The following is a 12,759-nucleotide window of genomic DNA, read 5'->3' as shown; positions in this document are numbered from 1 at the left end:
AGAAAATTCTATCATTTGTTACATCTCTATTTTCTGAAAATTTGTTAATAAGTATCTGTCCTCCTTATTTCTAAGATTTTGTCTCTCTCATGTGAAGTCCTCCCTCTGAAGAGCTTAGGGGAGAGCGATGGTAGAGAAAGGGCTGAGCGAGTAGCTGCAGCATGCCCTGTGTGCTCCCCGCTTCTGAGAATCATGAGTAGATAAGGATTTTAGTCTTCAACTTTTATGGTCATAATGAAGAAAGCATTTTTTAACTTACTGGCTTTAGAAAAGAGAGTTCTTAGAACCTCTTAGCACAGAATGAAATACTTTCATCTTCTGACATTTCTGTGTGTAATGTGGTGTCACTGTTCACATTTGTGACCCTTCAAGAGTTAATTAGTCATATTACTGTAAGGCTGTGCTTCTCAGGTGGGGCACTCTCCTGCCCCTTCCCCTTCCTGGGACATTTGGCAGGACCTGGAAACATTTTTGGTTGTCACAGTTTGGGGTGCAGGGTGTTGCTACTGGCATGAGGTTGGGTAGGAGCCAGGAATGCTGCTAAATAAACGTCCTACACAGGACAACCCCTCACAACAAAGTATATGTAATTCAAGGTGTCAGTAGTGCCAAGGTTGGAAACCTGCCATGAGATGGAAAAGGAAGTGAAGATCAGAATGTCTTGCTACCCCGAGGACTTCTGTGGCCGCCGTGGTTCTTCCTCAGCACGAACTCCCTTCTGTGCTCTTTCTACTAAGAGTCCCATGAGGGCGTCTCAGACGGCAACTTCCAACCTTCTCTATTAATGTTAGGGGAAGAAAAGCCCTCTTTCTTCTTTTCCTCCCTTACCAGGGACCACTGAATTGGGTTGAAAGTTTCAAAGCTAGAGAGACCCTGGAGTAGGCTCCAGGTCTTTGACAGGTGAATTGGGAAGTCAAGAACTTCACCTGGAAATCTCTAGTAACCATGTCCCAAATATCTGGTGATCAACAAGGCACTATACACTTCCAGGACTCTTCAGTCTTACAGTGTTTCTCACTTCATTTTATACAGCATGCAGTCCATTTGCCAAGGTTTTGTGCCATGAATGGTAGAGTTGGGAGTTGAAGTCAGGGTTTCTGATTTCAAGAGGAGTGTTGCTTTTCATTATGCCACAGCCCCTCACACACATGGGATCATGCAGAAGTAAACTAATAGAACAATCAGATGACAAAATGGAGACACAGTAGTTACTGTTTTCAGTACCTACTTTCGATGGTAGACACTGTGTGAGGCATTATGTATAAATTCGCTCTAATTTTTACAACCTTAAGAGAGCAGTATCTTTAGTCTCTCCCAGTTTTCACAGATGAAAAAACAGTGTTAGAACTGGAATTCAAATTGAGGTTTTTCTGGACCCAGGACAATAATATTTCTATACCAAAAAGCTCCCATCTGTTCTTTAAAGACAAAATAAACTTTTAAGAATCATTTTTCTTAGTAGTAGACGTTTTAGATATTATGTTCTTGGCCTACTGAACTTTCATGCAGCTAACCTAATTTAGATACAGGAGAGTTTTTTACATAATAGTAATTTATTTCCAATAGTGATTGTTTTTCTTATTGATACTCAGTGGCCCCAGAAAATGTCCACTGAATTAAACTGAACACAGGTTAAGTAAGCCATTTGCAAATAATCAAAGTTAAAACTTACGTAGCTAAATATTTTTTCTTGTAATGTTGATATGTCAGTGATTTTCAAGCAAAGATAGTCTTCAAAATTCCTTGAACTTCACCTTTGACCTACTGAATGAAAAAAATCTTTAGCAGAGGGTCCCATCATCTGTGGTTTTCTATAAAGTTTTACCCGTTTGAGAAGATCCGTGCTGCACATTCTCTTACTAAGAAGCACTTGTACCTGTCTTCTGTCTGGTAAACTGAGGCTGCGTAGTGATAGAGGTGGAAATAACATCAATACCATCATGTAGTCTGATCCTGTCTGAGGATTGGTGTCTAATTGTGTTTTCTTTTTGGGGGAAAAAATCCAAGTGTAGGCTTTATGCCACTTGGAATATTATTCAAGCTTATTTAGATAGAAAGCTAATTCTGATTGTCTTTCTTTTATATTCAGGATTGGTATGAAAGAAGACTTTTATGAAAACCAATGTACCATTGTAACATTTCCTACAAGCATGGTTTTATGTTGTACATGCTCCCCATGAAAACATTTCCTAAAAGACTCTGCAGAGTAAACGGGCATTGGGGTTCTAGAATGAACAGCCTGTAATGGTCTAAGAAGCAAAAAGAACTTTAGCTGTAGATCTTGAAATTTCTTTGTGGTCTCGCTGCTGGTCTGTGGTCGCCCCTTTCCCTTCTGAGGGATACACTGGGTCATGTAACCATTCCTTTTCGAGCAAACCCAGAGCTCCAGTGACTAGGGCTCCTTGCTCTGCTTCAGGGACTTCGGCCGAGCGCTCATGCTAAGCTGGTGTGTGACGCTCACCCTCCACGCCTGTGTGCTGCACGGTGCTTGCCTGTGTCCTTGGACACCATCTTCTCTCCCTTGCTTTAGCTCTCATTCCAGCATGCCTGTGGCCCCTTTTATTTTCTCTACCAGTGGATTATACGTTTGAGGATATGTGTGATATGTTTGTAACCTGATAAACCTATGCTTGCCTGTGGTGGGGTATTGGGGGCATGAGGGCACAGGAACAAAATATATGTTCTACTTACACTGGATGGGGTATCCCTGGTGTTCCTTGTGACTTAATTTATTTTTTCTAAATTATAACAAATGTGCATTGCTTTTAATAGAAACGTGAGGATTTTTCAAAACATGTCCCTTAATGTAAAAAGAATTATTCAATTGTGATTCGGTTTGCAATGAAATTAGTATTAATTTTATTGCTTTCCTCACTCTTCACAGTAGGGAACAGTGGATTTAGGGTGTGTGTGTGTGTGTGTGTGTGTGTGTGTGTGTGTTCCATTTGAATACACTTGGCTGTGACTTCCCTTAATTCAGCCTGCTGTTCATTGCCCTTCAACCATGCTGGCTCACCTGGACGGACGGGACCTATGTGTTTCTGCTTTTTTAAAAAAGTCAGCATTCACCATTGTCCTTTTCCTGTGATCCTTTAACAGTGCCACATGCTGTAAAATAAAAAATGACAGCTTTCAGATTGATTTAGGAACAATGATCTTTTCTGCAATTAGATTGAAGACTTTAAATACCAAGATAGATCCAAGTAGTGAGCCATCACCTCCGATTAAATGTTAAGGTTTGTTGTATATGTGTATTCCTACCCCAGAAAGGAGTTATTTGTTATTTGGATTACCTGAAGAATCCTTATATCTAGTCTCTTTTATCTCTTAATGCTCAATTTGTGTGTGGGGGGGCTTCTTTAAGGTGATGGTAATAAGTCTTTTTAGCTATGGCATTAAAGAGGCTACTAGATGAATAGTGTTTACATCTGTTCCCCAGCCTCCAGAATTTAAAAGTATAGTTTACTTGAGACCACAATTTCTGCCTGTAAATTCTTGGTAGCAATGCAACTTACTGTGTTTTGTTGACAAAGTAACCATACCTTTAAAAGCACATAGTTGTTGTTTATCATGGTCTCAGTGCTGCCACTTACCGACCCCACAGTTTGGGGGAAGGAAAGATTACTGTCTTCCTGGTGGTTGTCTCGATAAGATGAGAAGCCTTACCGTATAAAAATATGGAAACGTTTGAAAGAGTTTTCATATAAAAGTATTTTGCTCTTCTCCAGTGTCAAATTTAGAAACATATGTTTCAAAACATATGTTATAACAAATCTGCCTTTCTTTATCATGAGGATATTTTGGTGTTAACAGAACGCCCATCTCAGCTATGTTATACTTCTGTTTGTGAGATTACTTCAGTTGAGAATAGACCTAGTTGTAGCCTGGGTTATATGCTGATGGCAAAACAAAACAACCTGGGATTTAAACTTTTCTTTGGAGAAACAACAGCCAAAATAATTAAAATTTGACTGTTTTTTAGAGGTAAATATAACTACAGGTCTCAGTATAGTCATTTAGTTTTATTTTATTTCTGTATCTCAGATTTCAATTAAAGTAAATTCTGAAGGCTTCTATTGAATTTACATTTCTGTACAGTAACCAGGGAATCTGCTTTCTTGTTTTCCAAGAATTATTTATCTAAGATCACATTTGTTTAAAAAATCAGGATTGATCAGAAGATTTCAGCAGAGCTTTTTATAATGAAATAATACCAAGAAATAATACTTTATATCTTTCTATGTACCTCTTTCCAGTCAGTAGTGGAGCACCAAGGGAAACCATCATTGTAAAATAAAATTGTTTTTTATATTAATAAAAAATGAGGTTTTAAAAGAATTGATTGACATTAAACATGACCTAAGTTCTAATTTTGATCTAACAGTATTTTCATAATGCTTCATGTTTTGAAAGGTGATATTAACAGTAACAATATTTTTACACTTCCAAAAATGATCAGGTAGCTAAGTTGCTTGGAGCAATAGAATATGAGGGTTTGCATGTTAAATATTAAAAATGTTTTCTGTTGTTGAATAGTTTAAAGTTATTCTTAATACATTAGATGTTTTGTGTTACAGTTACAGAATCCAGATCTGCATGTCATTTTAATAATGCATCCATACACAAGAAGATAGGTACATAAAACTAAATAAAATAAATTACATCAATAACTAAAGCATCTTATCTTAAAAAACAATATGTTCCTAAATAATTGAAAGCTGACTTTTTTACATGGATTTTTTTTTTTTCATTTGTTGTGCTCAGAAGTCATTTCCTCTTAGTTTTCTGTGTTGATGTACTATGCTTTGACAAACGTGTTAAACACAAGCAGCCCTTAATCTACGAGGGTGTTCTTTTTTCCTTATTTTCTTAGGAGTCAGTGGATCATTGGGGAAAATGCTGCTTGTCCTGGGTCCTGGACTGTAGAAAGAAGATGCCAAAGGCAAAGTACATGTATCTGGCCCAGGAGCTCTTGTTTGATCCAGAATGGCCACCAAAACCTCAGACAACAACAGAAGCTAAAACCTTGGTTAAGGAAAACGGATCGTGTCAGATCATCACCGTAACATAGCAGTGCATCAGTCTCAGTGGTATGCTAGCGGCAGTGTTGAGCAGAATGTAATTTTAGGACTTTCTGATCCTGTGTGTCAGAATGGCACTATTTCAATTTATGCCCCTTCTGATATAGTAGCTGATTTGAATGCTTTTTTTAAAAAAAAGAAAAAGAAAAAGATTGGCCTGCCAGTTAAATTAATAATCAATCTGTGAAGTCCTCTATCTTCATTCAGTAACTCTGGATATTATACATATTTCCAGAATTTTCTTGTTACCCTCCGTGATATTCTTTATATAGGGTACAGAAGAAAGTTGGTATTTGATAGGGTTTTAGACATTACCTTTTGAGACTTAGTTTGCGCCTTTAAACTTATGTTCACAAACCCTATTAGAAAAAGTCCTCGTTTATATTATAGGCCCTAAATTTGTGGTTGACAAATTAAATGGGTGTTAGTCTCCAGTGAAAATAGGTAGAAAGCCTGTTTGCACTTGATTCCAACATTTCTTCCAAAGAATTCTATATATACATACACCAGTTCCCTTTGATAGCCTAGAGTTAGGAGTGAGTTTTATGGTGTTGCTTATAGAACAACTCAGGTGATTTCCATTGATGGTTTTATATTTTCTGTACAAACTACCTGGGTTTTATTTTTCTAATCAGCACGGTGCTTCACTGCCTTCTTGAGATGTCCCTCAAAGCTATTAAATGGATCTTGTGCTATGTCTGGTGTCAGTAGTGTAATTTGTTTCAGTTACATGTTGTAAAACCTTTTTCATTAGGAGAAAAGATTATTTCTTTTGGCAATAGATGTGGATCTATATTTCTAATATCTCTTCATACCTGTTTTTTCTCTCAGGTTTTATATTATTTAAATGTCTTTATTTTCTACTTTTTTAATTACCTAAAGACATAGGATAATAATGAGTTGGTTTTGTTTTTTGTGTGTGTTTTTTAGTTTTTTGAGTTAGACTTTTGCCATCTAAAATTTAAGGTTTGATATATATCTATCCTATCAATAATAAGACTTAAAAAATAATGAGTGGTTTTGAATGACTGCTATTTTTTCAAAGCAATATGAACACAGTGAAAGTTTCTTTTGTGCCATTAGGTGGCACCAGAGGTCAGAGCGTATTTATTTTGGATTGGCTGTTGACAAATGAGCACATTTTGGTTGTGGAAATTTCTGGAAGAAAAGAAAAATGTAAATAAAGTTAAAGAATAGACATTCATTGAGCCAAAAGAAATGTGGATAATATTTTTTCACCTTTGTGTTTTGCCTGGTTAATGTTTAAATTCTAAACAAAATTAAAATAACTTTAAAAATGCCTTTGTAAGTAAGATCTAGCAGTTTGGCAAAGCCCACAGTTAATGATAAACAAGGAAACTGATACTGCTGTAAAATGGACACTAAACTACTAAAACTTTGTGACATTATCCTATGTTCTTCCTTAACCAGTAGCATGCATGTACTTTCCACTTCTAGCTGATCATTATTTTCTTGATACATGCTTAACCAGTTTATCAAATGTACCCAGAATTGTAGAACCAAATGGTTCTCATTTTTTATGCTGCAGAGACATGAATGATGTTTGGTAACTATAGAAAAAATGTAAGTTACACTCAGGATCACTGTCATTGCTATTGCCACTGATGATTCTTAACAAAAATATAATCGAAGTTTTCCATCAAAAAGTATGATGTGATATTAATACATATTAGATGATAAGAACAATTGTTCCATGAATGATTCTATGAAGCTATGCATCTTAGACCTCTTGAGCTGTGAATTAGCACTGTTTTCTATAGTTACTTATTCTCTTGATTGTTTAATTTTCAATATACACAAGTGTTATTCTTCAGTGATATCCCAGAATTGTAAATCTTATTCATTGATTTAAATACTGAAGCATATAACTAATTACTAAGTAGCAGCTTAAAAACCCAATTATCAGATTGTAATTAACATCTTTAAAAGCATGATCATAAAGAGCTATATTTTTTACACCCTTCCCCTTTTTTAACATTTAGATTTTATAAGGGTTTTATATCTCATCTGTCCATATTGTTTTCAAAGGAATAAGGTTTTTAGGTAGGTGGAAAAGAAGTTGTAGGAAATTAGATTTGAACGTAGACAAAGTGGGTTGTTCAAGTTGTAATTGACGGCTTCCAGAATATTATTTTAAGAATGTCTGTGAATCCAGGCGTGGGTCCTACTCAGTGCCATAGATAGAGTCCTCTCTCTGTAGGTCACCATTACATAGTAATTTTGATTCTGAATTTCACATTAAATTATTTGAGTGTATACAGACCTAAATTTTAAAATCTGTACATATATTATTTTGATGTATTAAGATTAATAAATATTGCTGATTTAAATTTTATTTATGCACATAGTTAAGGACAGAAATGTCCGGGAAAGTAATTGTTAAATAATGATATGTAATTTTTAACTTTTTAAATAAATAACAAGATTTTTAATGTGTGTCTCCCTCAGGGTTGTTTAAAGTTTTTTTTTCCCTCCCTCAAATATAAATAGTGGTAACTGTATGTTTTGTATCTTCTAGCACCAACTGCTGTAAAGCAATGCTGCAAATAACGCTTGAATAAAAGTGGCTAAGCCAACAACAAATAAATACTTTTTATATTAGTTTTATAATCTTTACATTCGAAAGCTTTCCAAATTGTACTTGCAATTAAACAGAACTGTTGCAGTTGATTTATTTTGTTTTCCATGTTTATGAAAATACTGCACAGTTTCAAAGGCATGGTAAAATATCGGTGTTTATATGTTCTGTTTCCAAAATGGCTATACATACAATATTCACAGAAGAGCAAAATTCAGGCTTTAGGAAACATTCTGAGATTTCATGCATGTAATTTTGACATATCTGAAAATAGGTTTTTGTATATTTATGGTGGGAGGTGGTTGGGAACTTTTAACAGAATATGGGATGTTAATTTTTGTACAGTCTGTAGGCATTTACACATATTTTTAATGTATTTAAATTTGGTAATTATGTGCACATTAAATTAATAAAATAGTTACTTCCTGTTATGATTTGTGAATTCCCTAAGACTTTGGATTTTTTTTAAAGAAACTTTATATCAGAAATGATACTGCATCTTTATATTTTTTAAATTGTATTGCTGCTCAAGAATGGTACCCAATGTCAAAAAGGCATACATTCATAATTGTACATTCAGCACTGTAAATAACCTTATGAAATCTTTTTTGATTAAAGCTATTCAAAATAAAAATGTAAATGAATGTAATAACATTTCTTTTTTTCTGTGTCTTTATACCTTTGTTTGCTGTTTATATGAATACCACCCTCTCTGGATTAATTTTCCTGCTTAATACTTTCCCATTTCCCCTTTTTTTTTTTAAACTTTGGATTTCTGAAGGAAATAAATACAGCATTTCACATAACACGTCATGTCTGTGACCACCCCTTGGAAACCTCTCAGTCAGATACAGTTTAGAGCCAAATGTTAAGTGTCAGGAGGCCTGGGGGAAATGGTAAATTCTAAGACACGGGATTTATAGTCTGTGAATTGTTGGGAAGGTCAAACCTACAGCTAATACCATGGCAGACATGTTACAGTGAAGTGAAGTGGCATCCATGGGTACAAAAAGAGCCCTCCGAGAAGAGAGAATCTTTGGAGCTAACTACTGATTGTAGAAATCCCAGGGAAGACAGGTTTGTGTTGGCCTTTTGTGCTTGGGTAGGTGTTCACTGGTATTGGTGTGGGAGCCTGACGTCGTCTGCTGTGGGCTGTGCGGCTGGCTGGGGTGTGATGGATTCAGTGGTGTGAAGGCTTAGTTTTGCTGTTCACTATGGTTTGTGTAGCACATGATCATGTCCCCATAGCCTGCTGACATGGGCAGTTCGTGTCTCTCCTTCCCCCCAACATCACTGCCAGATGCTTTATTCTGAGTATGTTGCTGGGAAGGACGGGGGTCCAGAGTTTGAAGGAGAACAACTTTGAACAGTTGAGGTGGTGGTTACTTTCTAAGTGTAGAGACCCCTGCAGTGTCCTGGCCGCTGAGTCTCCCCCGTGGAGGAAGAAAAGCATATTCCATCCAGGAAGACACCTGCTTTTGAATGGCAAAACCCCACAGGTCAGGGGTCTATGACCGATACAAAAGCTGCCTTTCAGAACAGCAAATTTCTGACCTGTTCCGTGGATCCCAAATCCAGAGGACGTGAACACTGCAGTTGTCAACTTCATTGCTCCAAATACTTCTTGGCACCTGGTCTGTTCGTTCAGTGGATGGACTTACATGTTCCTCCATTGTCTGCATCTTCTGTATCCAGTTTTCCCTTCCTGGGCAATCAGGACGTCCTGCTGTCTTCAAAGAGCAAAACCTGAGGCCATACAAACTGGAGGTTTTCCTGAGAAAATAGGCTGATGACACTTGGCCGGAGTTTGACCCAAAGTCTTACTCTGATCATTTCACAGTATTCTTCCCAGTCTATCACAGTTGCTCCCTGACGTTTTCGTGGGCAAGGGGACTTTCACTTGGTGTGCCTATGCGTGACTGTTCCCAGGGCAGCTGTTCCGGGCTCTGGAGTTGCTTCCCTTGATAGAGCCGAAAGATACATATTCTCTGATACCTGGCAGAGGCAGGGGCTTTCCCTGTGGTTCAGGACTTCATGACGTAGGAGATAATTTCAATCACTTCAGCATTTACTGGGCTTTGACTGCATTTGCTACATCAAAGGCTGATTGCATCTCAGTGCTTTTTCTACAACACCTGAAAATGTCATGGATCCGGGGTCTTTTCCCAAAAGGGATTATTTAAGAACCACATACACTGTCCCAGAGGTTAGTGTTGACTCGTTCATAATTAAGCATTGACTTTCTCCAGTATGTTTTCATACCTTTATTCTTACCTTTTTTCTTCAATGATGCTATTTTCCCTTCCAAATCGCTTTATTTTTGCATTGTTTATTAAAAGATACAGTGATAGAAGCACATTTAATAAAAATGCAAACCTCACAGAAAGATATATAAGGAAGACCACCTATGCCTTGGTTGCTCCCCTAAAAGGTGCATACTAAAGTTTCTTGGGTATTTCATTCCAGAAAAAACATTCATTATATATATATATATATATATATATATATATATATATATATATATATATATATATATAAAATCCTCATATAAGAATACGTTTTTAAAAATCCTGCACAAGTAGAATCCCATTTTATATGCTACGCTGCCCTTGTTTTATGTCATTCCATATATCTGCAATAGTTATGTCAGCATTTGCAGCTCAAGGTCATTCTCTAAGTAAAGTTTGCAAGGCATCCCATTGCATGGGCATACCATAATTTAATTACTTGTTTCCTGTTGATGGTGATTTAGGTTTTCATTTATTTTTCTATTACAATCTGCAATAAATGTTTTTGTGCACATAATGAGCATATCCATAGGGTGTATTTTTTTTTGCAGTGGAACTGCTGGACAAAGGATACGTATATTTTAAATTTGGTTCATACTACTAAATTTTCCTAAGTGTGCCTCAATTTATAATCCCACCAATGTAGTATGAGAATGTCTATTCATGCTTCAAAAAATACTGGATATTTTTCAAGCTTTAAAGATTAAAAGGTTATTTCAGTGTGATATTGGTGCAGGGATTACAAATAGAGAACCCAGAAAGACACCCATACATTCATGAGATGTTGGTTCATGGCAGTGCTGACACTAGCTCTGAGGGAAGAAGGGATTATATATATATATATATATATATATATATATATATATATATATAGAGAGAGAGAGAGAGAGAGAGAGAGAGAGAGAGAGAGAGAGAAGCTGATTACCCTCATGGGAAAAAATAAAATTAGACTCAACTCACATCATACACAAAAATCAACTCCAGATGGATTAAAGACAAAAACAAGGACAAAACTATAAAAATAAGGCATTATAGGGAAATGTTTTTCTGATGGGAGGAAAGGTTTAATAGAAAAAAACATTGTAAAAAAAAAAAAGATTAATTTTGCCTATATTAAGACATTTGTCAAAAGACCTCATAAAGAAGGTGAAAGAGCAAATCAAACTAGTTGACGATATTTGCAACACCTATAACCAACGAAGGATTAGTATCCAGAATATATAAAAAATGCCTATAATTCATTTTGTTAGAAGATAAGCATACAAGTACATATTTTACACATAGACAAATGGGCAAAAAAAACCACCTTAATTTCCCAGAAGAGGAAGCACAAGTGGCACTATAAAAAGATGCTTAGGTTCATTATTAGAGAAAAATTAAAAGCGCACTGTGACAATTATTTTATATGAATGGCAAAAGTTTAAAAATCAATTCCAAGTGTGGGCAGCGCTATGAAGCACAGGAACTGTCATACACTGCAGGTGACATATGTTGGTACAACCACTTTGGAAAGCAGTTTGACATTCCTAAATTGAACATGTAAACACCCCTCAACCGAGTAATGCCATAATGGAACAATATTTGAGAATATTCTTAGCCTTACTATTCATTGAAGGGGGAACTGGAGTAGAGAATTGGGGCAATATGGCACAGAGAGGAAGGCCCAAAAGTAGCGTGGCCCGTGTAGGGTGTGGCTGCTGCCATGATCCGACTGTGTCACTAAGCTTTTCTAGCCCTGGAACTATTGGTGCCATTTATGGAGACACTTCTCTCCCTTCTGCTCTTATTCAGCTTTGACAAGGATTTAGGTTGTATATGGTCGTTCATTTTGACAATATTTGTCATTAAAACCCAGAATATGCCCTCTGAGATAGGATCCTTTCTGTGACTTTTATTCTGGTAAAGTCTTTATCCTCAGGATGCAAGAATACCTCCCTCTTCCTTTGGAAAGTGCTGAATCACAAGCAAAGCTCTAAGCCTTTCAGTCGCTTTGGGGTGCAGCACCATTTCAGGTAAGTCCAAATGTTTTAAAAATTAGCACGAGCAACTGGAGGGCTTGGCTAGTGTGTGCGTAAGAAATAAAATTTAGTACAAGAATTGATTTGTGTAAAATTACATTTGGGAAACATTGTTTTGATAGATTAGTATTTTTGTGTGTCTTTCACAGATAATGTGACGTGTATTAACTTTTAATTAAGCATCTTAGAAATGACAGCTCCTTATTTATGGCTCATTCAGATATGCTACTTTTCAAATTTTAGCTCTGTGACTCTGGTTAAGTTACTTAACCTTGCTGTGCGTTAATGTCTTCATCCTTTGGGGATAATAATAGTACCTACTTCATAGGGTTAGGTAAGGATTAAATGAATTGATCCAAATAAAGTGCTGGGAACAATGCATGGCATGAAGACATAGGTATTATCTGCTTTTCTCAGTGTGGCTGAGGGTGTTCCCTATTTTAGGGTGTTCGTTGCTTTAGTAGAGTAGTTGGTATTGCTGATTACCATGGTTGTAATAAAAGGAGTCGGGTGGTGGTTGCTGCTGTTTTAACAGACTTTGCTGTTCCCTTTATGACTTGGTTATAGCCACCTCTAGGTGAGTTATACAGTCAAGAGCAGAGACAGCTCTTTTCATAATGGGCGCTGGTCTGTGATGTCTGGAGCTTAACTGAGAATGATTATTTAATGTGTCCTATCTATGTAAAGATCTTAAAAGTGTAGGCTTTTCTATAGCTCGAAAACGATGTAATGTCCATGCTGAGAGTGGAAAAATTAGTAAAACAAAAGAATGA

The 12,759-nt window shown here is 36.4% G+C and overlaps 1 protein-coding gene across 5 annotated transcripts in view; it reads left to right on the top strand.

The window, feature by feature from the left end:
* Nucleotides 1–8,334, top strand: part of ATP13A3 (ATPase 13A3) — a 78,622-nt gene extending 70,288 nt beyond the window's left edge. For all 5 annotated transcript variants that reach the window (XM_019723300.2, XM_074329650.1, XM_019723306.2 and 2 more), the window contains one exon: nt 4,874–8,334. In XM_019723300.2, coding sequence (XP_019578859.2) covers nt 4,874–5,071 — 198 coding nt within the window. In that variant the 3' untranslated portion in view covers nt 5,072–8,334. The remainder of the gene's footprint in view (nt 1–4,873) is intronic.
* The last annotated feature ends 4,425 nt before the right edge of the window (nt 8,335–12,759 follow it).

The sequence above is a fragment of the Rhinolophus sinicus genome, linkage group LG01 (genome assembly GCF_036562045.2).
Source record: "Rhinolophus sinicus isolate RSC01 linkage group LG01, ASM3656204v1, whole genome shotgun sequence".
Lineage (NCBI taxonomy): Eukaryota > Metazoa > Chordata > Mammalia > Chiroptera > Rhinolophidae > Rhinolophus > Rhinolophus sinicus.
Note: the sequence above shows the minus strand (reverse complement) of the source record. Positions and strands in the feature narration are given on the sequence as shown.